The sequence below is a fragment of the Odocoileus virginianus genome, chromosome 2 (assembly GCF_023699985.2).
Source record: "Odocoileus virginianus isolate 20LAN1187 ecotype Illinois chromosome 2, Ovbor_1.2, whole genome shotgun sequence".
In the NCBI taxonomy this organism is placed as follows: Eukaryota; Metazoa; Chordata; class Mammalia; order Artiodactyla; family Cervidae; genus Odocoileus; species Odocoileus virginianus.
In genome coordinates, this window is record NC_069675.1 from 34,695,767 (window position 1) to 34,720,920 (window position 25,154).

The window sequence follows — 25,154 nt, forward strand, 5'->3', positions numbered from 1 at the left end:
TCCCTCATCCCAAGGACTCCTAATTACAGAGAAGCAACACTTTTATTTCAGCCATGCTAACCGGTGATGTTCATTACACAATTAATTGGCCAGTGGCAATAATCATCATAAATAAAGGAACAATTGCATGAACTATGTGATCATTCCATCCGACAGCCACACATCCATACTGTTCAGCAGTGCTACTCAATACTGTTCACAGCCTCTTGATCTGCCAACTGTTATCAGTCCTCAACAAAATGAGAAATTTCACTAGAACATAAATCAATTATGTCCTTAAAACATACTGTTTAGTTCAGCTGACATTTTTCTTGAAAGAAAACTGTTTTGATGAAGGAAGTCTGTACAAATGTAAATCACTGTTTACATTATGGCTCAAGCCCCTTATCAACAGACTGACATTTTTGAGTAGCACTGCTCTGTGGTATCTAAAGAGAACAGAGATTGCATTGTATGAGCAGGATAGGGTAAGGATGGCTCATTTAAGTCTATTTCTACCATATACTAGAATATTAAACTATACAAAATACTGACATCAAGAACTTTTGTCTTACTTTAAAAATATGGATTTCACTTTTAATATTGTGGATAAAGCAGTTCCCCTTACTCTTCTTAGAAAGCTTAAAGAGCAATTAATCCAAAATCAGCAAAGAAAATAAGAAAAACACATTCTGCCATTTTTAGCAAAACTACAAATTCTACTAAAACTTCAGATCAAAAATAGGCAGGAGCATTCAAATCAACAGAGGTTGATCATGGGTACTTGTGGGAAGAAGGGGAGAAAGTGTCAACTGCACATCTCACAAGCAGCCAGCAAAGTAAACTTCTCAGAGGTGGGACAGAGGCTCCTCTGAGGGGCAAAACATAAATGTTCAGCAGAGGAATAAGATTCATGAACTGGAAGGAAGAAAACTTATGTACAGAGTTGAAATCTCAAAGTCAGAAGAGCTGGGTCTAAATAAGGAATCACACAAAACTGCTACACTTGCAGGAGTAGTCTGTCTGGGTAGCACAGAAGTGAAGCTGCCTTGTAAAAACCCCACAGCTGCCTATACCACCTAAGCAGCAAAAGATAATGGCTACATGAATTCACTCATTGGAAAACTTCAGTTAACTTCACTTCAGTCAGTCAGTCATGTCCGACTCCTTGCGATCCCATGGACTGCAACACACCAGGCCTCCCTATCCATCACCAACTTCCAGAGTTTACCCAAACTCATGTCCATTGAGCCGGTGATGCCATCTAACCATCTCATTCTCTGCCGTCCCCTTCTCCACCCGCCTTCAATCTTTCCCAGCATCAGGGTCCTTTCAAATGAGTCAACTCTTTGTATCAGGTGGCCAAAATATTGGAGTTTCACCTTCAGCATTAGTCCTTGCAATGAATATTCAGAACTGATTTCCTTTCGGATGGACTGGTAGGTTCTCCCTGAAGTCCAAGGGACTCTCAAGAGTCTTCTCCAACACCACAGTTCAAAAGCATCAATTCTTCAGTGCTCAGCTTTATGGTCCAACTCTCACATCCATACATAACTACTGGAAAAACCATAGCTTTGACTACATGGACCTTTGTCAGCAAAGTAATGTCTCTGCTTTTTAATATGCTATCTAGGTTGGTCATAACTTTTCTTCTAAGGAGTAAGCATCTTTTAATTTCATGGCTGCAATCACCATCTACAGTGATTTTGGAGCCAAAGAAAATAAAGTCTGTCACTGTTTCCACTGTTTTCCCATCTATTTGCCATGAACTGATGGGACCAGATGCCATGATCTTAGTTTTCTGAATGTTGAGTTTTAAGCCAACTTTTCACTCTCCTCCTTCACTTTCATCAAGAGGCTAATTTAGTTCTTCTTTATGGGTGGTGTCATCTGCATATCTGATGTTATTGATATTTCTCCAAGGATTCTTGATTCCAGCTTGTGCTTCATCCAGCCCAGCATTTCTCATGATGTACTCTGCATATAAGTTAAATAAACAAGGTGACAATATACAGCCTTGACATACTCCTTTCCCAATTTGGAACCAGTCTGTTGTTCCATGTCAAGTTCTAACTGTTGCTTTCTGACCTACATACAGGTTTCCCAAGAGGCAGGTCAGGTGGTCTGGTATTCTTATCTCTTTAAGAATTTTCCACAGTTTGTCGTGATCCACATAGTCAAAGGCACTGGCATAGTCAATAAAGCAGAAATACATGTTTTTCTGGAACTCTAGAGCTTTTTTGATGATCCAATGAATGTTGGCAATTTGATCTCTGGTTCCTCTGCCTTTTCTAAAATGATCATGATGCTTTTGGGAAGGCATTGAGGGCAGTAAGAGAAGGGGACAAAAGAAGATGAGAAGAATGGATGGTACCATTGACTCAATGAACATGAGTCTGAGCAAACTCTGGGAGATAGTGAAGGACAGGAAAGCCTGGTGTACTACAGTCCATGGGATCACAAAGAGTCAAACATGACTGAGGAACTGAACAACAAATGAATTCATACCCAAAAACCATGCTGCTGCTGCTGCTGCTAAGTGGCATCAGTTGTGTCCAACTCTGTGTGACCCAAAGACAGCAGCCCACTAGGCTCCCGTCCCTGGGATTCTCCAGGCAAGAATGGAGTGGGTTGCCATTTCCTTCTCCAATGTATGAAAGTGAAAAGCGAAAATGAAGTCGCTCAGTCGTGTCCAACTCTTCGCGACCCCATGGACTGTAGCCTACCAGGCTCCTCTGTCCATGGGATTTTCCAGGCAAGAGTACTGGAGTGGGTCGCCAGCGCCTTCTCCGAAAACCATAAGTCAAAAGAAATTTTAGTCAGCGTGGAATGTGGCTCAAGTTCCATCCTATGAAAAATCTCCTGAAACAAAGGTGAAACCTGAGCAAAAACTCACATTTCCAGAGAAGTTATCACAAAGGAACAAACACACATCTATTAAAGACACCAAAGAGGGGGAAGAAAGTTACGGGAAAAACTACTGGTAGACCAAAACAACAACAAAAACACAAAACTCTCATTATAAAAATACTTCCTAATTAAACTTAAAAGCTTTTGCACAACAAAGCAAACTATAAGCAAGGTGAAAAGAAAGACTTCAGAATGGGAGAAAATAATAGCAAATGAAGCAACAGACAAAGGATTAATCTCAAAAATATACAAGCAACTCCCACAGCTCAATGCCAGAAAAATAAATGACCCAATCAAAAAATGGGCCAAAGATCTAAACAGACATTTCTCCAAAGAAGACATACAGATGGCTAACAAACACATGAAAAGATGCTCAACATCACTCATTATCAGAGAAATGCAAATCAAAACCTCAATGAGGTACCATTACACGCCAGTCAGAATGGCTGCTATCCAAAAGTCTACAAGCAATAAATGCTGGAGAGGGTGTGGAGAAAAGGGAACCCTCTTACACTGTTGGTGGGAATGCAAAGTAGTACAGCCGCTATGGAGAACAGTGTGGAGATTCCTTAAAAATCTGGAAATAGATCTGCCGTATGACCCAGCAATCCCACTCCTGGGCATACACACCGAGGAAACCAGATTGAAAGAGACACGTGTACCCCAATGTTCATCGTAGCACTGTTTATCATAGCCAGGACATGGAAGCAACCTAGATGCCCATCAGCAGACAAATGGATAAGAAAGCTGTGGTACATATACACTATGGAATATTACTCAGCCATTAAAAAGAATACATTTGAATCAGTTCTAATGAGACGGATAAAACTGGAGCCCATTATACAGAGTGAAGTAAGCCAGAAAGATAAACACCAATACAGTATACTAATGCATATATATGGAATTTAGAAAGATGGTAACGATAACTCTATATGCAAGACAGAAAAAGGGACACAGATATATAGAACAGACTTTTGGACTCTGTGGGAGAAGGCGAGGGTGGGATGATCTGAGAGAACAGCACTGAAACATGTATATTATCAAGTGTGAAACAGATCGCCAGTCCAGGTTGGATGCATGAGACAAGTGCTCGGGCCTGGTGCACTGGGATGACCCAGAGGGACAGAATGGGGAGGGAGGTGGGAGGGGGGTTCAGGATGGGGAACACATGTAAATCCATGGCTGATTCATGTCAATGTATGGCAAAAACCACTACAATATTGTAAAGTAATTAGCCTCCAACTAATAAAAATAAATGGAAAAAAAAATACTGCCAGAAAATGAATGAAAACTGTGGCTAAACGTTTTGCTGTAAATTTTAAAAAGGAAAAAAGTGAAGTAGGTATTAAAAGGCACAACTGGAGATCAGTGGAGAATAACTCTAGAAAGAAAGAAGAGATGGAGTCAAAGCAAAAACAATACGCAGTTGTGGATGGGACTGGTGATTGAAGCAAGGACCAATGCTGTAAAGAGCAATATTGCATAGGAACCTGGAACATTAGGTAAATGAATCAAGGCAAATTGGAAGTGGTCAAACAGGAGATGGCAAAAGTGAATGGTGACATTTTAGGAAACAGCAAACTAAACTGGACTGGAATGGGTGAATTTAACTCAGATGACCATTCTATCTACTACTGTGGGCAGGAATCCCTTAGAAGAAAGGGAGTAGCCATCATAGTCAACAAAAGAGACTGAAATGCAGTACTTGGATGCAATCTCAAAAATGACAGAATGATCTGTTTGTTTCCAAGGCAAACCATTCAATATCACAGTGATCCAAGTCTATGCCCCGACCAGTAACGCTGAAGAAGCTGAAGTTGAACAGTTCTATGAAGACCTACAAGACCTTCTAGAACTAACACCCAAAAAAGATGTCCTTTTCATTATAGGGGACTGGAATGCAAAAGCAGGAAGTCAAGAAACACGTGGAGTAACAGGCAAATTTGGCCTTGGAGTAGAGAAGAAGCAGGGCAAAGACTAATAAGAGTTTTGCCAAGAGAACGCACTGGTCACAGCAAATACCCTCTTCCAACAACACAAGAGAAGAAGGCAGGAGGAGAAGGGGACAACATAAGATGAGATGGTTGGTGTCATCACTGACTCAACAGACAGAAGTCTGAGTAAACTCTGGGAGTTGGTGATAGACAGGGAGGCCTGGCGTGCTGTAGTCCATGAGGTCGCAAAGAGTCAGAAATGACTGAGCGATTGAACTGAACTGAACTGAGATATAAGTGCTCAGGTAAAAGATAAGTAGATAATAGCTAATGTGATATAAACCTGGACAATTTAGTAAAGACCTGAGAGAAATTAAGTTATTATAGAATACAACTGAAACTGTAAAAATACTAGAGAAAACGGACATTTCTGAAAAGGAACAAAGCAGGAAAAGTAAAAATAAACAAAAAAGGTTTAGAGTAAATAATAGATATGAAAAAGATAGGACAAACAATAAATGAATAACTGGAGCCCAAGAAGACCATCATAAGAACAGAGCAAATATTTAAAGATATAATTACAGAAAGACTTACTAAAATAAATATTGAAACAACATTCCATGTCTTAGAAAACTCTGAAAGAAACAAAAATACTGCCACTAAAAAGAGAAGAAAATCAGAGGCCTCCAACTTCAACCCTAGAACATAATACATTTTCACTACAAAGTTTTGCAAAGAAAATGTGTCCCAAATTTACCTAATCAAACTGCTATATAAATATAAAATCATGTAATTCCCTGGTGGTCCAGCAGTTAGAACTCCACACTCCACTGCTGAGGGCCCATTTTAGTCACTGGTCAGGGAACTACGATCCCACAAGTCGAGCCACACAGCCAAAAATAACTTAAAAATAAATAAAATCATTATTCAATTATGAATATGAAAGAATTCGAGGAATATTATCTTCATGGGTCCTTTTAGATGACTCTATTAAAGAAAAGAATTTAGTTAACCAAGCAAGACTGGAAAAATCATGGCAAAATAACTGCTGACAAACTTCTAAGCTATTTAATCATAGAACTATAGGAATAAAATAAAATGAAAGAATTAAGATGCCAGTATGTTATTGCCACTGACAACATAATACAACATAACTAATGAAATTTGGAAAAGGACAGAAAAAAGAGAGTTACACAAGGAGAATACAAGGATACTGATTTCTTCATTTTTAAAAGCTGGAAGTTTAACAATCAAACATGACTGATAAGAAGACAGATGGCATAAATACATTTAATTATACGAAGTAACACAAGAAAGATAGTATACTAGTTTTACAACTGCTTACCTTAAGGAACAAAAAGAAATAGTCTTAAAAGAAGAGTATAATATAAACCAATAAAAAAGTTTCATCAAGAAAGTAAACAGAACAAGAAATTAACATTTTAAAAATGTAACCTTTCAGTGAACAGCCATACTTCAAACCTGAGAAAACTCAAACTTCTCTTTTCAAGAACATGCCCTCAAACAAAAATGCTTAGGTTACAATCCTTGAGGAAGATGATTAATCATTCTATTTAAAGATCTAAAAATAACTCCAAAGATTAAGTTTTAATTAATATTAAATATATGAACGCTAAACCTCAAAATTCAAAGCACCTCAAAAAATAACTCTATGAATGATCACTGATCCATAAAAATACAAGTGAAAAGTGAAATCTAGGTTGGTTTGTTTAACTCTGGAATATACCAACCAAATCAAAGGATAGGCCACATGAGCTTAAGTATGACACATTTTATATATTTAATATTGAAATAGGCACCTCTTTCCAAGAGGCTCAGTGATAAAGAATCCTCTTGCCAACGCAGGAGACACAGAAGAGGCGGGTTCGATCCCTGGATCAAGAAGAAACTCTGGAGGAGAAAGTGGCGACCCATTTCAGTATTCTTTCCTGGGGAATTCCATGGACAGAGGCGCCTGGTGGATTACAGTCCATGGGGTTGCAACAGCTGCATGACTGAGCATACATACACATTGAAATAGGCAGGCTCACATAACACTGTTTATAAAACACTTTATTAATAAATATGTTGAAGGTTATGTTTAACGTTGAAGGTTACACAGACTAAGCAGACTCTGAAGAACAAAAAATGAAAAATGATCCATCAAAAGCCAAAACGGCATGCTGTGCAGTTATCACAGAGAACTGTCCCATGAAGTCACAGTAGGTTGGATTTTAGCTTCCAATTTATCAGTGTTGTTTTAAATTTAGCAAAATAAAGAGAAAACCTATTTCCTACATAATCAGCTATATTTTCACTTAGAATCTTCTATATTTATAAATAAAGGTATTCTTATTTCCAAAGCAGTTTTACAAATCTATTCTTAGAATACTTACTGTGAATGAATTTATGAAGCAAGGGAAAAGTAGCTGGGAAAGAAGGCAAGGAAAAAAATAAAGGGCAGACTCCTTGTTAAACATAAACTTTAAGTTGCACATAGCAAATGATGTTCTATAAGAAAAACTGTCATCTGCGAACAGCAAGAGTTTCACTTCTTTTCCTATCTGGATTCCTTTTACTTCTTTTTCTACTCTGACTGCTGTGGCCAAAACTTCCAAAACTATGTTGAATAGTAAGGGCAAGAGTGGGCACCCCTGTCTTGTTCCTGATTTTAGGGGAAATGCTTTTCATTTTTCACCATTGAGGGCAATGTTTGCGGTGGGTTTGTTATATATAGCTTTTATTATGTTGAGGTATGTTCCTTCTATTCCTGCTTTCTGGAGAGTTTTAATCATAAATGGATGTTGAATTTTGTCAAAGGCTTTTTCTGCGTCTATTGAGATAATCATATGGTTTTTATCTTTCAATTTGTTAATGTGGTGTATTTGCAGATATTAAAGAATCCTTGCATTCCTGGGATAAAGCCCACTTGGTCATGATGTATGATTTTTTTAATATGTTATTGGATTCTGTTTGCTAGAATTTTGTTAAGGATTTTTGCATCTATGTTCATCAGTGATATTGGCCTGTAGTTTTCTTTTTTTGTGGCATCTTTGTCTGGTTTTGGGATTACGGTGATGGTGGCCTCATAGAGTGAGTTCAGAAGTTTACCTTCTTCTGCAATTTTCTGGAAGAGTTTGGAACCCTCTTACACTGTTGGTGGGAATGCAAACTAGTACAGCCGCTATGGAGAACAGTGTGGAGATTCCTTAAAAAACTGGAAATAGAACTGCCATATGACCCAGCAATCCCACTCCTGGGCATACACACTGAGGAAACCAGATCTGAAAGAGACACGTGAACCCCAATGCTCATCGCAGCACTGTTTATAATAGCCAGGACATGGAAGCAACCTAGATGCCCATCAGCAGATGAATGGATAAGGAAGCTATGGTACATACACACCATGGAATATTCTCAGCCATTAAGAAGAATTCATTTGAATCAGTTCTAATGAGATGGATGAAACTGGAGCCCATTATACAGAGTGAAGTAAGCCAGAAAGATAAACACCAATACAGTATACTAACACATATATATGGAATTTAGAAAGATGGTAATGATAACCCTATATGCAAAACAGAAAAAGAAGCACAGATGTACAGAACAGAATGTTGGACTCTGTGGGAGAAGGCGAGGGTGGGATGTTTCAAGAGAACAGCATTGAAACATGTATATTATCCAGGGCGAAACAGATCACCAGCCCAGGCTGGATGCATGAGACAAGTGCTCGGGCCTGGTGCAATGGGAAGACCCAGAGGAATCGGGTAGAGAGGGAGGTGGGAGGGGGGATCGGGATGGGGAATATTTGTAAATCCATGGCTGATTCATGTCAATGTATGACAAAAACCACTGCAATGTTGTAAAGTAATTAGCCTCCAACTAATAAAAATAAATGAAAAAAGAAAAAGAAAAATTGTCATGTGGAAAGATACAGAGATGTTTGGTAAATTGACCCTTTCTTGTGGGGTTTTCTCAATTTAATTCTTACTGCCATCAAACTGAAAATCTTCCTTCCAAACTCAATTTTATGAAAATCTTGGTGAGTTTTGTATAGGGAAGACATTCCCATTACAAACAGTGGGGTAATAAATTTTCTAACTCTCTGCATTCAGCCTTCAGTTCAATCATAGTGACACACCATTGATGTTGATGACTTTTCCAGCTACCTGCAGTTTTCATAATTCTGTATTCAATTTCTATCCATTGATCATTCAGTTTAAGTTCACTTTGAGCCACAGGATAGGTACAACGACATGCAAGGGGAATATAAGCTTCCCTTGGGGGAAGAGGCAACATACTCCGAAGTTTCAGCAATGAACAACTTTGGAAGACAACCCTACAGATGGGGAAAGGAGCTATACTACATGGGCAGTTCTCTTTCTCACTTTAAGTCCAGGTGGCCCAACAACTCTTCCTCATCAAGAAATTATCTTCCATAGTTTGGTTCAAATCTTGAAGCGTTCTGGATTTTCTATTAATTAAAAAACAAAAAACTCTTCCATTATAGAGTGAAACACAGATCACTACAGTAATTTTAAAGAGGGAGAAAGAGGGAGAAAGATAGGGGCAAGCAAAGCAGATTACTAAAATTTGTCTTATTATTTATGGTGCAGAGCAGACACTAGAGCCCAGATCACCTAACTAAAGAAACATCTAATGCAACAAAAAAAGTAAAATACCAAGGGATTAATCTACCTAAGGAGACAAAAGACCTGTATGCAGAAAACTACAAGACATTGATGAAAGAAAACCCAGGTGACACAAACAGATGGAGAAATATACCATATTCTTGGATCAGAAGAATCAAAACTGTGAAAATGACTATTCTACCCAAAGTAATATACAGAGTCAATGAAATCCCTATGAAACTACCAATGGTATTTTTCACAAACTAGAACAAAAAATTTCACAATTTGTATGGAAACACAAAAGACCCTGAATAGCCAAAGCAATTTTGAGAAAGAAGAATGAAGCTGGAGAAATCAACCTTCCTGACTTCAGACTCTACTACAAAGCTACAGTCATTAAGACAGTATGGTACTGGCACAAAAACAGAATTACAAACCAATGGAACACGACAGAAACCCCAGAGATAAACACACACACCTACGGGCACCTTATTTTTGACAAAGGAGGCAGATTATACAATGGAAAAAAGCCTCTTCAAAAAGTGGTGCTGGGAAAACTGGACAGCTACATGTTAAAAAAAATAAAACAAGGACACTTTTTAACACCAAACACAAAAATAAACTCAAAATGGATTAAAGATTTAAATGTAAGGCCAAAAACTATAAAGCACTTAGAGGAAAATATATACAGTACACTCTTTGACATACTAACAGCAAGACCCTTTTGACCCACCTCCTAGAGTAACTGAAACAAAAACAAAAAGTAAACAAATGGGACTTGATTAAACTTAAAAGCTTTTGCACAACAAAGGAAACAATGACTAAAAGACAATCCTCAGAACAGGAGAAAACAATTGCAAACAAAACAACTGACAAAGGATTATCTCTAAAATACACAAGCAGTTCATGCAAATCAATACCAGAAAAACAACCCAACCAAAAAATAGACAGAAGACCTAAACAGATATTTCTTGAAAGAAGACATACAACTGGCTGGTAAACACATTAAAAGATGCTCAACACTGCTCGTTAGTTAGTTCAGTTCAGTTGCTCAGTCGTGTCCGACTCTTTGCGACCCCATGTTTCGCAGCATGCCAGGCCTCCCTGTCCATCACCAACTCCTAGAGTCCACCCAAACCCACGTCCATTGAGTTGGTGATGCTATCCAACCATCTCATCCTCTGTCGTCCCCTTCTCCTCCTGCCCTCAATCTTTCCCAACATCAGGGTCTTTTCAAATGAGTCAGCTCTTCACATCAGGTGGCAAAAGTATTGTAGTCTCAGCTTCAACATCAGTCCTTCCAACAAACACCCAGGACATCTCCTTTAGGATGGACTGGTTAGATCTCCCTGTAGTCCAAGGGACTCTCAAGAGTCTTCTCCAACACCACAGTTCAAAAGCATCAATTCTTCGGCACTCAGCTTTCTTTATAGTCCAATTCTCACATCCATACAAGACCACTGGAAAAACCACAGCCTTGACTAGACGGACCTTTGTTGACAAAGTAATGTCTCTGCTTTTTAATATGCTGTCTAGACTGGTCATAACTTTCCTTTCAAGGAGTAAGCATCTTTTAATTTCATGGCTGCAGTCACCATCTGCAGTGATTTTGGAACCCAGAAAAATAAAGTCAGCTACTGTGTCCACTGTTTCCCCATCTATTTGCCATGAAGTGATGGGACTGGATGCCATGATCTTAGTTTTCTGAATGTTGAACTTTAAGCCAACTTTTTCACTCTCCTCTTTCACCTTCATTATTGGAGAAATGCAAATCAAAACTACAACAAGGTATCACCTCACATCTGTCAGAACGGCCATCATTAAGAAATCTGCAAACAATTAATACTGGAGAGGATGTGGAGAAAAGGAAACACTCTTGCACTGTTGGTGAGAATGTAAACTGATACAACCACTATGGAGAACAGTATGGCCATTCCTTAAAAAAAAAAAAAAAAACTAGAACTACCATGCATGTGTGCGTGTGCATGCTAAGTCGCTTCCATCATGTCTGACTCTTTGCAACGCTACAGACTGTAGCCCTCCAGGCTCCTCTGTTCATGGGATTCTCTAGAGAAGAATACTGCAGTGGGCTGCCATGCCCTCCTCCAGGGGATCTTTCTGACTCAGGGATCAAATTCGCATCTCTTATGTCCTGCACTAGCAAGCAGGTTCTTTACAACCAGTGCCACCTGAGAAGTCAGAATTACCATATGACCCAACAATCCCACTCCTGGGCATATACCCTGAGAAAACCATAACTGAAAGAGACACATGTACCCCAAAGTTCTTCAAAGCACTTTTTGCAAAAGTTAGGACATAGAAACAACACAGATGTCCTTGCCAGATGAATGGATACAGAATTGTGGTACATATATACAATGGAACATTGTTGTTCTTCAGTTGTCAAGTAATGTCCAACTCTTCACAACCCCATGGACTGCAGCACGTCAGGCTTCCCTGTCCCTCACCGTTTCCCAGAGTTTGTCCAAGTTATGTCAGTTTCATTGGTGATGCCATCCAACTACCCATGAGGAGGATATATGACGGCACATTACTTAGCTATAAAAAAAGAATGCATTCACGTCAGTCCTAATGAGGTGGATAAACCTAGAGCCTATTGTACAGGGTGAAGTAAGTCAGAAAGAGACAAATATCTTAAGTATTAACACATATACAAGGAATCAGAAAGATGGTACTGACGATCCTACACACAGGGAAGAAAATGATACACAGACATGAAGAACAGACTTCTGAACTCAGTGGGAGAAGGAGAGGGCAGGATGACTTGAGAGAACAGCACTAAAACATGTATATTACCATGTGTAAAACAGGCAGTCAGTGGGGATTTGCTCAGTGACGTGGGCTCCACCCAGTGCTCTGTGACAACCTAGTGGGGCGGGATGGGGTGGGAGATGGGAGGGAGGTGCGAGAGGGAGGAGATACATGAATCCCTCTGACTGATTTCTGTTGATAGATGACAGAAACCAGTACAATACTGTAAAGCAATTATCCTCCAATAAAAAATTTTTAAAAAAAAAACCTAATTGGAGAGTCATATATCCATTTTCATCACTATGTTTTTGCAAAAGCTCAGGCTTGTACTTTTCCTTTCCTCTTCCTTTTTAAAAAATACTCTACTTCCCTACTTCCAAACAAGAATCTAACACAACTGATGCAGTACTTGAGCATGTAGAAGTACTCTATGTACTACATCTCCTTGGTTTAAAATCTCTGCTTAAGTCAAAATATTTTTGTATTACCCAATATAAAACACAATTAGGGTGGAAAATTTCCTGCCAAAGAAACTAAATATATCTTATTTAACTTCATAGAATGTATAGGATTTATGTAAACTAAATAAATCCTAATAAATTACTGAAAATAAGTGATTAAAAGTTATTTGCTGGCTTGAATTATCTTGATAACTCTTCCTTCATTAACATAAAAATTGCAAGTTAACTATATCCTGAAATATAAATCACTAAATATTTATATTTAGTAGGAGCTTCCCCGGTGGCTCAAATGGTAAAGAACTTGTCTGCAATGCAGGAGACCTGGGCTCGATCCCTAGGTTGGGAAGACCCCTTGGAGAAGGGAACGCAACCCACTCCAGTATTCTTGCCTAAAGAATTCCATGGACAGAGGAGCCTGGTGGGTTATAGTCCATGCGGTTGCACAAGAGTCAGACATGACTGAGCGACTAACACAACTATATCCTGAAATATAAATCACTAAAAACTCTGCATCTCCAATTTGCTCCAGATACTTACATAATAATTACTGAATTTCATAAATGGGACTATTATATTTTGAAACTGTAAACTAAGTGATCAAACTAACATTTCAGGATTAAAGTTAAAACAAGCGATGTTTTTGAGAAACCATCTCAGAGACCTCTGGTTTTACCTTCCACTGCAACTTACTGGCTCAGCTGGTAAGGCTCCCCTTGGGCTTCACTTGAGGCTCAACAGGTAAAGGATGCGCCTGCAACGAGGCAGACCCCGGTTTGATCCCTGGGTTGGGAAGATCCCCTGGAGAAAAGAAAGGCCATCCGCTCCAGTATTCTGGCCTAGAGAATTCCAGGGACTGTATAGTCCATGGGGTTGCAAAGAGTAGGACATGACTGAGCAACTTTCACTTTCACTTTATGGTATCCCAGCCTCTGATCTAAGTTTGGGAGTTAGGAGAATGAACAAGATAAAATCCCTGCTCTCATGGAACATTCTTTCTAATGAGGGGAGTTGATAAAGTAGCAAATAAATAACTGCAGCCAGTGATAAGAACTTTGAAGATACTAAAACAGGATAACATGGAGCACAGCGGATACAACAGACTAGACACATAAAACTACATGGCTACTGTTTTCTGTTTTTCTGCATTGGGGAATACAAGACACAGCATTTCTCAAATGTATGTTGATCTGGAATCCTTCCATCAATGAACACGTATTAGCTCACTGAATCAACTCAGGAAACACTATTCTAACCAATACACAGACGACAGCTAGATCAAAACTTATATACAGCACTCCTGATTCTAAAATACAGTGTTTTTACATTACCTCATCTGTGAGAGTTGAAATAATAGTACATATTTCATAGAATCACAGTGTAAAATAACTCATCTACTGCTAAATAAATATTATTGTTACTATTAATACAGTACTCTACACATGATACCTTCCCCTGTCATCCCAGAGTGACTTTTGTTTCCCTCTTTTAATACTCTTCATCCTTCATCTCTGACAGGCTCTAGTTCATTTTGTTCACATGTATATTTTAGATTTTTTGAAGATAACAACTGGAATAAAGATTGCACATAGCAAGCCCATTGAAAGCTTAAGCTTTCTATGTAGTTGTACAGAATACTCAAGGTGGATCAAATGTGAATGTGGAGAAAAAAAAAAGAAACTTTATATAAAAGTAACCTCCCCCTCAGGAAACACAAATCATATTACAGCAAGGCTTCCATAAAACATCTTCATAATAGTATATATCACATATTCAAAACACTTTTATAAGTTAATAGCATCAGTATTGGATCATTTTCTTCCTGATAAAATGCACTATCATTTCACTTCCCTGGTATTCCTGGAGAAATACATTACCTGCACTTTACCAAGAAAAAACATGAGAAAAATCCAAACTGAAAGACATTTTACAAAACAAATCGCCTGAACTCTTCAAAAAATGTTAAAATCATAAAAGATAAGGACTGAAAAACTGTTACAGGAGGCTATATAACATCTAAATATAAAAAATAATCCTGGACTGATCCTGAACCAATAAAAAAAATTTGCTAAAAGGGAAAGTAGTGGAACAACTAGCAAAACTGAGAAATCTGCAAATTACATACAATCGGTAGATTAAACAAAGTACTGCATCAATGTTAACTTCCTGATCTTGATTATTTTATGGCAGATAAATAAAAGAATTTCACTGCCTCTAGGAAGTTCACACAAAAGTAGGTAAAGAAGCTTTATGTGTATAATTTAATCTAAAAATGCTTCCAATAAACAACATATGGGTATACAGTGAGAAAAAATGATACAGTGGACAAAGGCAAAAGAACAAATTTAGGGTGAAAGGTATATAAGAATCTCTGTAATGTTATTTCCATAAATCTGAAATTATTTCAAAACAAAACACACTTTTGTCTAACAACAGAATAGGGAAAAAAAAGGAAAAATGACAAATAGTCACAAGAAAAGATGTTCAATGTCATTAGCAATCAGGAAAAATACAAATTAAAATCACAATGAGATACCACTAATTCCTATTAAAATGACTAAAATGTAAAAAAAGCAAAAGAAAAAGCTGTCAATTCCAAGTGACATGGTAAGGATGTGGGGCAGCTGAAACTCAAACATTACTGGAGAGAATGCAAAATGGTAAAGTCACTTTGTAAGAAATTCCCAAGCTTTTCCAAAGTTAAATATATACTTGGACTTCCCTGGTGGCTCAGACAGTAAAGCGTCTGCCTACAAAGCAGGAGACCTGGGTTCAATCCCTGGGTCGAGAAGATCTCCTAGAGAGGGAAATGGCAATCCACTCCAGTATTCTTGCCTGAAGAATCCCATGGACGGAAGAGAATGGTAGGCTACAGTCCATGGGGTTGCAGAGTCAGACACAACTGAGTGACTTCACTTCACTTCACTTCCAAATTTATCCAAAGTTAAATATATACTTACCACATGACCTAACAATCCTAAATATTAATTAAGAGAAATGAAACCTTATATTTAAAACAAAACCTACATACAAAAGTTTGCAGCAATTTATTCATAATCACTGAACACTGAAAATCACAATTCAAATGTCCATCAGTTGGTAAATGGATACACTGTGGCACACTCGTACAATGGAATACTACTTAGCAATAAATTAAAGAATTATTGATACATGCAACAATAAGTATGAATCTCAAAAGCAGTATGCTAAGTGAAAGAAGTCAGTCTCAAAAGTCCCATGTTGTATTATTTCATATATATTTATGGACTTAGTCACTCAGTTGTTCCACTCTTTGTGACCCCATGGACTACAGTCCACCAGGCTCCTCTGTCCATGAGGATTCTCCAAACAAGAATACTAGAGTGGGTTGCCATGCCCTCCTCCAGGGGCTCTTCCCAACCATGGGATTGAACCCAGGTCTCCCACATTGCAGGTGGATTCTTTACGTCTGAGTCACCAGGGAAGCCCATATATTTATGACATTCTGTTAAAAAGCAAACTACAGGAGCGTTCCCTGGTAGTACTGTGGTTAGGACTCTGGGCTTCCACTGCCATGGCCCAGGTTCAATCCTTGGTCAGGGAACTTAGATTCCCCCAAACCATACAGCATGGCCAAAAAAAAAAAGAGCAAAATACAGGGATGAAAACAGAAAACAGATCAGTGGTTGCAGGCGTGAAGTTAGGAGGGAACGCTGATAAAAATAGGAAATATGGTGAAATTCTGGAAGGTGATGAACTCTTCTGTGTCTTGATTGTCACTGTCATAACACATTTTTATACATACATCAAAACTCATACAACTGTTCATTAAAAAGAATGAATTCTACTGAACACAAATTTTAAGAATATGTATTTTTAAATTCACAAGGAAAAAATTATTTTCATAGACATTTGCAGCCTAATAAAGACTTGGTAGGTACTATTACTCTCATTTTGTAAGTGAAGAAACTGAATCATACAGTAAATAAGTGAACTAACAAATAACATGTGGCAGGACCAAACTATAGTACAAATACTTTGATTCTATATATTTTATTCTCTTAATTTTCTCATGTTCCACTAAACTTTATGGACCACAGTGTGCCTGAAGACAAATATGATGAAAGACAAGGAGGGAAGAATAAAAGACAAGTACTGGAAGTATGCCCTTTACAATTTGGCCTCTGTTCTTAACGAATTAAAAAACAGACCATAAAGGAATAACTCTGAATAGTGATCCATATAGGCAACAAATTAACTGGCATTAAAGATTTAGCCCATTAATTTCTTCCATAAAACCTTAATTTTTTAATGCTAAGGAAACACAGAAGCATTAAACATAAAACATTCACAGGTAACCATGCAACTACTGCTACAATTTAAATTCTACCTAGTCTTCAGAACAACACTGAGAACAATCATGGTGACTACAATTTCAAAAAGATTTACAACTTTAAACAGACATTTAATGATATCCTCCCCCCAGAAAAGACTATTTCCAGATGCTATCACTCAAGGGTAGAAAATGAAGAAGAACATTTAAAAACACCTTTCTGGTTTCAAAATCAAAGAAATGGCAATATAATATTTACCATAAGTACAACAGCTTGAGGGAAAATCTGGCTTAGTTTCTTAAGCAAAATATAAAATTAAAAAAATAAAAATTGTTATCTGTACCACAAATAACATACGTCACCTAAAAACAGTGGTGTGGTTTCCTCTAAAGTAGTTGCATTCGGATCTGCCCCAGCTTCTAAAAGAATCTGTATGATCTTCCAATGTCCCTGACTTGCAGCAAGATGTAATGCACAGAAGCCCTCAAAAGTCTTTGTCTTGATGTAGTTCTCAGATGAATCTATGAAAGAATAAACTATCAATTAGAAGATATCACTTCTATTTCTTGGGAATGAAAAGCAAAGATTCTAAGAAGAATTTAATAAAATATTAAAAAGTAACGATAAATGGGAGGTCTTATAGTTTAAATCTCTAGAAAACCAAGAAAAAGTTCTATAAGGGTCACAGTGTAAACAGCTCTCCAGTAATCTTAACACAGATTCTGCCCACATACTCATTTTCTCCTCTATTTTTGTAATTGGGGGAAACAGAGTGGCAGGAATTAAAAGGAAATATAAGAGCAAGATTTGAGATTTACTGAAATATTAATAAATTTGATTTTTTTTAATTTCCTAATTTCCATGAGGAAAATGGTCTCATCCATAGCATTATTTCTTTGCACTCAACTAATAAGACGAAGGCAGTTTAAAATACATCTTTTCTAAGCTAAAACTATATTCTAATCATTAATGAAGACTGCATTTCTAAAATAATAAAATGTACGCCAAAGAAATTGAACTGTACAATTTATAAAGAACTTATGAATTAAGTGACTTTAAGTTTTCTGGGGTTTGTTAGGAAAATCTCTAAGTTTTGGTAACATTCAAGTTATGGAAATAATGTCCACATTAAACTTTCTGAAACTCCACAACAAAAGGTAATAGTAAGTGACTTTCTTACTTTGCTTCCAAAACAATCAGATTCTAAACCCACAATAGAGGGATGGGCTGTAAAGGTGACTGAGGAAGGCATTTCTGAGAGCATTGATAAAAACAAAAAGTAGACAAATTTTAAAAGCTTTAAGTAATATCTTTCTTGAAATATCAGAATTAAAATTAATGCTCCTGACTAAAATCATCATCAGTGTTAAGTAATTCTTATAATCATTAACTCACTACTGAAACTGGGGGTCTAAGCTATAACATAAATAAAAAAAAGTCTCCAACTTTATAAGATATACAACTAAATGGCAAGATAAGAGTAGTTATATTTTAAAAATTTCTATCACAAAGAAAGTGTTCCCCAGATTAGTCAGAAACGGACATTTATTCAGCTATGCACAAAACTATCACGTTAAGGGACTTCCTGGTGATCCAGTGGCTAAGATTCCGCAATCCCAATGCAGGGGGCCTGGTTTCAATCCCTAGTCAGGGACCTAGGTCCCACACGCTCTAAGAATTTGCATGCCACAACTAAAACCTGGTACAGCCAAATAAACAAATTAAAAAAAAACTATAATCTATTTCTATATATGTTGAAATTTTCTATAGAACCTATATAGATATAGGTTCAATACAGATACATAAATAGCTCCCCAAAAGAAAATTTCAACATGATAGAGATGCTGATTCTTCCCAAAATAATAATAAATTTAATTCTAAGCAAAATGTTAACAGAGCTGAATGTTACTTGATTGACTGGTTTTATAATAGTAAAGTGACTCACGTTGATAAGGGTTGGGGAGAGTAGATAAGAATAACAAAGAATTTAGAAAAATAAAACAAGAAGAATATTGAGCGGAGCCTAGACTTTAAAAATTAAACCATGTGTTAAACTTAGAATAATAGAATAATGTGGTCCATCTGAACACAACTTTTTTTTCCCCTTAAACTTAATTATATTAGTTGTTATTAACAAAAACATTCTACAAAACATGAGGGAATCCACCCAGGAGTACTTTTTAAATTAATGCAGATATTGACATAGCTGTAGAGCTTGACATGAACTAAGAGTTCAAAGCAACACATTAATTTGGTTTTGAATCTTACAATTTTTCACTCTTATCTTTAAATTGCAAAATAGTGTAATAAGCAATTTTCATTAACACTTTTAAACAAATACTCAAGCAGTTTACCAGTCATCTGTATTCATGCTCTGCTCACAGACCCTCCAGTGGTGGTGATGCCTCTGTGACAACAGGCTGAGATTGTAATAGATTCCCCATCCTAAACTCTGTTAATGCAGGAGATAGTCTAACAGTTTCTGCGTGATCTTTAGTTAGGAAGACCTAGCTTGAGGTCTGTGAGATCAACGAAGACTTTTGAAGGCAGGGGACCCATGAGCTGACATCTCAGTGATGAGCAGGTACTGGGGAAGGGGAGGCAGTGAAGAATACTCCTTATGTGGAAGGAGAACAGAGAGCAGGAGGACCTGAAGGGAGGCCGGTCAGGAGGCTGGGGAGTGACAATGACCCTCTCCTTGACAAAACTTTAGCCAGTCTCTTCTGAGCCTTCTTCTTGAATAGGTCTAGACCTCGTCCCCAGCCCCAAGCTCCCCAGTCGTATCTTTGGCATCCCTAGCTCAGTTTCAGAAAAAATCCTGCTAAGTCAGTTTAGCAAGAAACCCCCTACCCTGATAACCCCTCTTAGTGGTTTTCCATTCATGAATCTCCTCACTCTGTTCCTTGACTATATATTCTCACTATCGGTATGTTCAAAGTTGAGCCAGTTCTCTTACTCTGTCATGATAGTCTTGACAGCGACTGCAAAAACCCTGAATACATATTCTTATTCACTAAGCTAAATTGCCTTATTTATCTAAGGATTTCTAATATCTGTTATCATACCCAGTATAACAGCGTAATATTTTCTTAATATGAACTAATAAAAGCACTGAGATCATATACTGGCCACATAAAAGCACTTGTTCATAACGTTATAATTAATTACAAAAGTTTAAGTAACCTTTAGTCAGCAAATGGTTTAATATAAAACAGCATGATTAACTGTCAATATCAATTACACCAAATTTCCAATACAAGAAAGAAGAAAAGCAAATTTGTAATCTGTGCTACTACTTTATACAGAAAGCTAAAGTGAAATATATTTATATATATATATAAAATACTTACATATATGCATATTAAATGTCTAAGTAATCCATACTACACTTGAGTGTTCTCCAGCTTGAATGAGAAGGCCATGTATGACTGATTTCTAGGCTAGATTCTGGATCCAAAATGATGGTAAGCCAAAGCCTTTCTCACCGTTTAAGACTCTTCCGTTATTTTGTCTAGGCCTGAGCACCTGCATACTTTAGTGCACTAATAGAATGCTTTAGGAATCTCTGACAGTTCACTAATATTAGATGAAGTTCAAGAAGGCAGAAATTATATAATAAAAGACACATATGTAAGAGCTGAGCCACAAAGGACAAAAGAATTATGAATCATATAAGACAGGGGTATAGCAAGTATAAAGAACGACAGAAATGTCAAACCTGCTTTGGAAACTTTTAAGATTAACCTACAATACCAGGTTAACTGGTACAGATATGAAGATTCTGCTATCATCAATAGCAGAAGAATCTTCACTTCACTCTTCAAGACTAGAAATATTCATAGGTCACCATCACTTTAAAAATACCTCCTTATGTGAAACTGTATGCTAGCTAGACTTTTTTTTTTTCATTTATTTTTATTAGTTGGAGGCTAATCACTTTACAATATTGTAGTGGTTTTTGTCATACATTGACATGAATCAGCCATGGATTTACATGTGTTCCCCATCCCGATCCCCCCTCCCACCTCCCTCTCTACCCAATCCCTCTGGGTCTTCCCAGTGCACCAGGCCCAAGCACTTGTCTCATGCATCCAACCTGGGCTGGTGATCTGTTTCACCCTAGATAATATACATGTTTCAATGCTGTTCTCTCGAAACATCCCACCCTCACCTTCTCCCACAGAGTCAAGAGACACAGATGTACAGAACAGACTTTTGGCTAGCTAGACTTTTACAATGTAGTCAGTTACCATTCCCCACTGGTCTTTTTTTTTTTTAATTTGAATCACTCAGAAAAGTTCTAATTATAATCTTTCTCTAGAAGGAAGAGGACCTGAATAAAGTATGGACTTTAAGGTATGAGCCAGGGGAATTCAGAAAACATTTCTGAAAGTGACTAATAGGTTAAATAGACCTTTTGCTTCATTTTAGTTTGATTTTTCCAGTTAGTGAATCAGATAACCATATAGGTTAAACAGACCTTTTGCTTCATTTTAGTTTGATTTTTCCAGTTAGTGAATCAGATAACCAAATCTAATGAATTTTGGACATTAGTTCCAACCATACAGAACAACTAAACTCAAAGACTGAGACCAAAAATGTCGCCATCTGCTATAACAAGTCATATACACACTTCGTACCCTCTGAAAATCCTGTTTCTTTTCTCCATCAGTTAGTCAGTCAGTTCAGTCACTCAGTCATGTCCAACTCTTTGCAACCCCATGAACCGCAGCACACCAGGCCTCCCTGTCCATCACCAACTTCCAGAGTTTACTCAAACCCATGTCCAATGAGTTGGTGATGTCACCCAAGCATCTCATCCTCTGCCGTCCCTTTCTCCACCCACCTTCAATCTTTCCCAGCATCAAGGTCTTTTCAAATGAGTCAGCTCTTCAAATCAGATGGCCAAAGTATTGGAGTTTCAGCTTCAACATTAGTCCCTCAAATGAATATTCAGGACTGATTTCCTTTAGGATGGACTGGTTGGATCTCCTTGCAGTCCAAGGGACTCTCAAGAGTCTTCTCCAACACCACAGTTCAAAAACATCAATTCTTCAGCACTCAGCTTTCTTTATGGTCCAATTCTCACATCCATACATGGCTCCTAGAAAAACCATAGGTTTGACTAGACAGACCTTTGTTGGCAAAGTAATGTCTCTGCTTTTTAACATGTTGTCTAGGTTGATCATAACTTTTCTTCTAAGGAGCAAACGTCTTTTAATTTCATGGATGTAGTCACCGTCTGCAGTGATTTTGGCCCCCGAAAAAAGTAAAGTCTGTCACTGTTTCCACTGTTGCCCCATCTATTTGCCATTAAATGATGGGACTATTTGCCATGATCTTCCTTTTCTGAAAGATGAGTTTTAAGCCCAGTTTTGCACCCTCCTCTCTCACTTTCATCAAAAGGCTCTTTATTTCTTCTTCACTTTCTGCCGTAAGGGTGGTGTCATCTGTATATCTGAGGTTATTGATATTTCTCCCAGCAAACTTGATTCCAGCTTGTGCTTAATCCAGCCCAGTGTTTCTCATGATGTACTCTGCATATAAGTTAAATAAGCAGGGTGACAATATACAGCCTTGACATATTCCTTTCCCAATCTGGACACAGTTTGTTGTTCCATGTCAAGTTCTAACTGTTGCTTCCTAACCTGTATACAGATTTCTCAGGAGGCAGGTCAGGTGGTCTGGTATGCCCATCTCTTTCAGAATTTTCCACAGGTTGCTGTGGTCCACACAGTCAAAGTCTTTGGCATAGTCAATAAAGCAGAAATATATGTTTTTCTGGAACTCTCTTACTTTTTCGATGATCCAGCGGATATTGGCAGTTTGATCTCTGGTTCCTCCACCTTTTCTAAATCCAGCTTGAACATCTGGAAGTTCATGGTTCACGTGTTGCTGAAATCCTTCTATCAGTTCAGTTCAGTCGCTCAGTCGTGTCTGACTCTTTGTGACCCCATGAGCCACAGCACGCCAGGCCTCCCTGTCCATCATCAACTCTCAGAGTTTACTCAAACTCATGCCCATCGAGTCAGTGATGCCATCTAACCATCTCATCCTCTGTTGTCCCCTTCTCCTCCTGCCTTCAATCTTTCCCAACATCAGGGTCTTTTCAAATGAGTCCACCCTAATCCTTGTGTATATACTGCAAATAAATTAAGATTTATCCAAAATTTATTTCATAATAGTGAACTCTAATAAAAATAGCAAGAAATTTTTATTTGACCTCTGTGTCAACTATGTTAACTATGTGAGGCCATCTTATCCTCTAAAAACATCAAGTCTAAAAAAAAACCAGTCATTAACAATGAAGATGGTTTTTTTCATTTCTAAAAGAAAACACAAATGATTTACATAGCCAGTTCAAACATATTAAGTCAAAAGCATGCCTAATTGTATTCAGCAGCTAAAAGGAAAAAAAAAATTTAACATAAAACTGATGTGGGGGGACTTCCCTGTGCTCCAATAGTTAAGACTCCTGTTCCCAATGCAGGGGGTGTGGGTTCAATCCCTAATCAGGGAACTACAATCACACATACTGAGTGGCCAAAAAGAAAAACAAAAAGAAAAACTGATGTAGAAAGAGATAACAGTGTATCTAGAATGAGCTTTTTAACCAGAAACAAATATTCAAATTCATGCCTTTGTCACCAGAGATAGTTTGGGAATTCAAGCTATAGAATTAACTTCAAACAAATTCTGAACACATGCATTTTAAAATTTGAGTCATAAATTTTATTTTTTTAGTATCTTTAAACATTCAACTATAACAGACTCTAGAACATGTGACTTAAAAAGCAGCCATGACAAATTGCCTGCATCATGATTTTTAGAGAATTTAGCCTTGCTGTCACTCATCCCTTAAAACAAAACAAACAAAAGCCCAAGCCAAAAACACTGTAAGGATTATTTTCTTTCTAATCCATGAGGAAATCAGTAATTTTGATGAGCGATAGCCCCAAAAGACTACCTTCTGAATAGCTATGCCTGGTGATGGTAAGTATAAAGAAAAGAAAAATCCGAGTTTCCATGATTAATGAAATGTAAACAGTGCACCAAGTGTCATAACATGGAGTGTTATATTCAATCTCAGCTTAAATTAACTGAATGTTAAAAAGGGTTATTTTGATTAAATGCTGGGAGCATGCTATAGTGGGAAAACGTGAGTCAGAGAAAAGGATTCAAGTCAAATTTCCTACTTCATTATATAAATTTTGACAAGGCAAAATTTCTCTAAGCCTTGCTTGATCTTTTCAACAATAAAATGGGTATAACAATGCCTCATATAAGCAGCTTTGTACTTATTAGATAAATAATGTAAATCAAGCATCTAGTACAGTGATTGCCACAAAGCTCAGTCACCATTAGTTCTCTTTCCATGCCGTATCCTGAGTGACAAACTCTCTGCTTAGTCTCATTTACTGAAATCTTCACTCGGCAGGGTGCTGGCAAATGTAACTGGCTCTGAGGGAGAGGGAAAAAAAGTTTATGGAATTGGTTTGTAGCACTGGCTGAGTTCTGGGGTAAAAACACTTCCACATGGCCGACCTCAACCTATGAGCATGATCTCAACCTATAAGCAAGAAGTCAATCAAATACAGAGTTGGAAAAAGATGTACATGATTACTCTCTGTCCCATTACTCTGTTTTATTTTTTCCACAACACTGTCACCTTTTGAAATTATCTTGTGTCTACAACCATACCACCCTGATGGCGCCCGATTGTCTGAAATTATCTTGTTTAACTGTTTTGGTATTTATTGTCTGTTCCCACCCTCACAGGATTAAAAACACCATAAATGCAGAGATCTTGTCCGTCCTACTCTCTTCTGTATCTTCATTAAATATAAAAGCAAACTAATTGCACAGAGTCTCAAAATTAAGGAAACCACAAAGTATTTCTAAAAAAGACTAATATACTCACACCCTCAACTTCAGCAGCATTGCTCTTTTTCTTTGGAGAAAAAATAAAAAATAAACATAACCAGTAACTACCAAATGCTTAAATTAAAACAGCAGACTACTTTTGCCACATCACCTAGCTTAGCAATAAAAACTAGCCAGGCACAGGCACTTCCACATAAAGGACAACATTTATAGACAACTAGCTGGAACACCATACTTACATAATTCAAGGTGGGCAATCTAACCATTCTTAAT

The 25,154-nt window shown here is 37.5% G+C and overlaps 1 protein-coding gene across 4 annotated transcripts in view; it reads right to left on the bottom strand.

The window, feature by feature from the left end:
• The window catches only part of ASB3 (ankyrin repeat and SOCS box containing 3), a 234,162-nt gene that overhangs the window by 177,638 nt on the left and 31,370 nt on the right, over positions 1-25,154 (bottom strand). For 3 of the 4 annotated variants that reach the window (XR_011491912.1, XM_070478325.1, XM_070478332.1), the window contains exon 3: positions 17,360-17,518. Coding sequence is in view for 3 of the 4 variants with exons in the window: in XM_070478325.1 (XP_070334426.1) it covers positions 17,360-17,518 (159 nt within the window). In the remaining variant the exon portion in view is untranslated. Of the gene's footprint in view, positions 1-6,643; positions 6,839-17,359; positions 17,519-25,154 lie in introns of those variants that run through there. The other variant, XM_070478336.1, reaches the window with a different exon arrangement.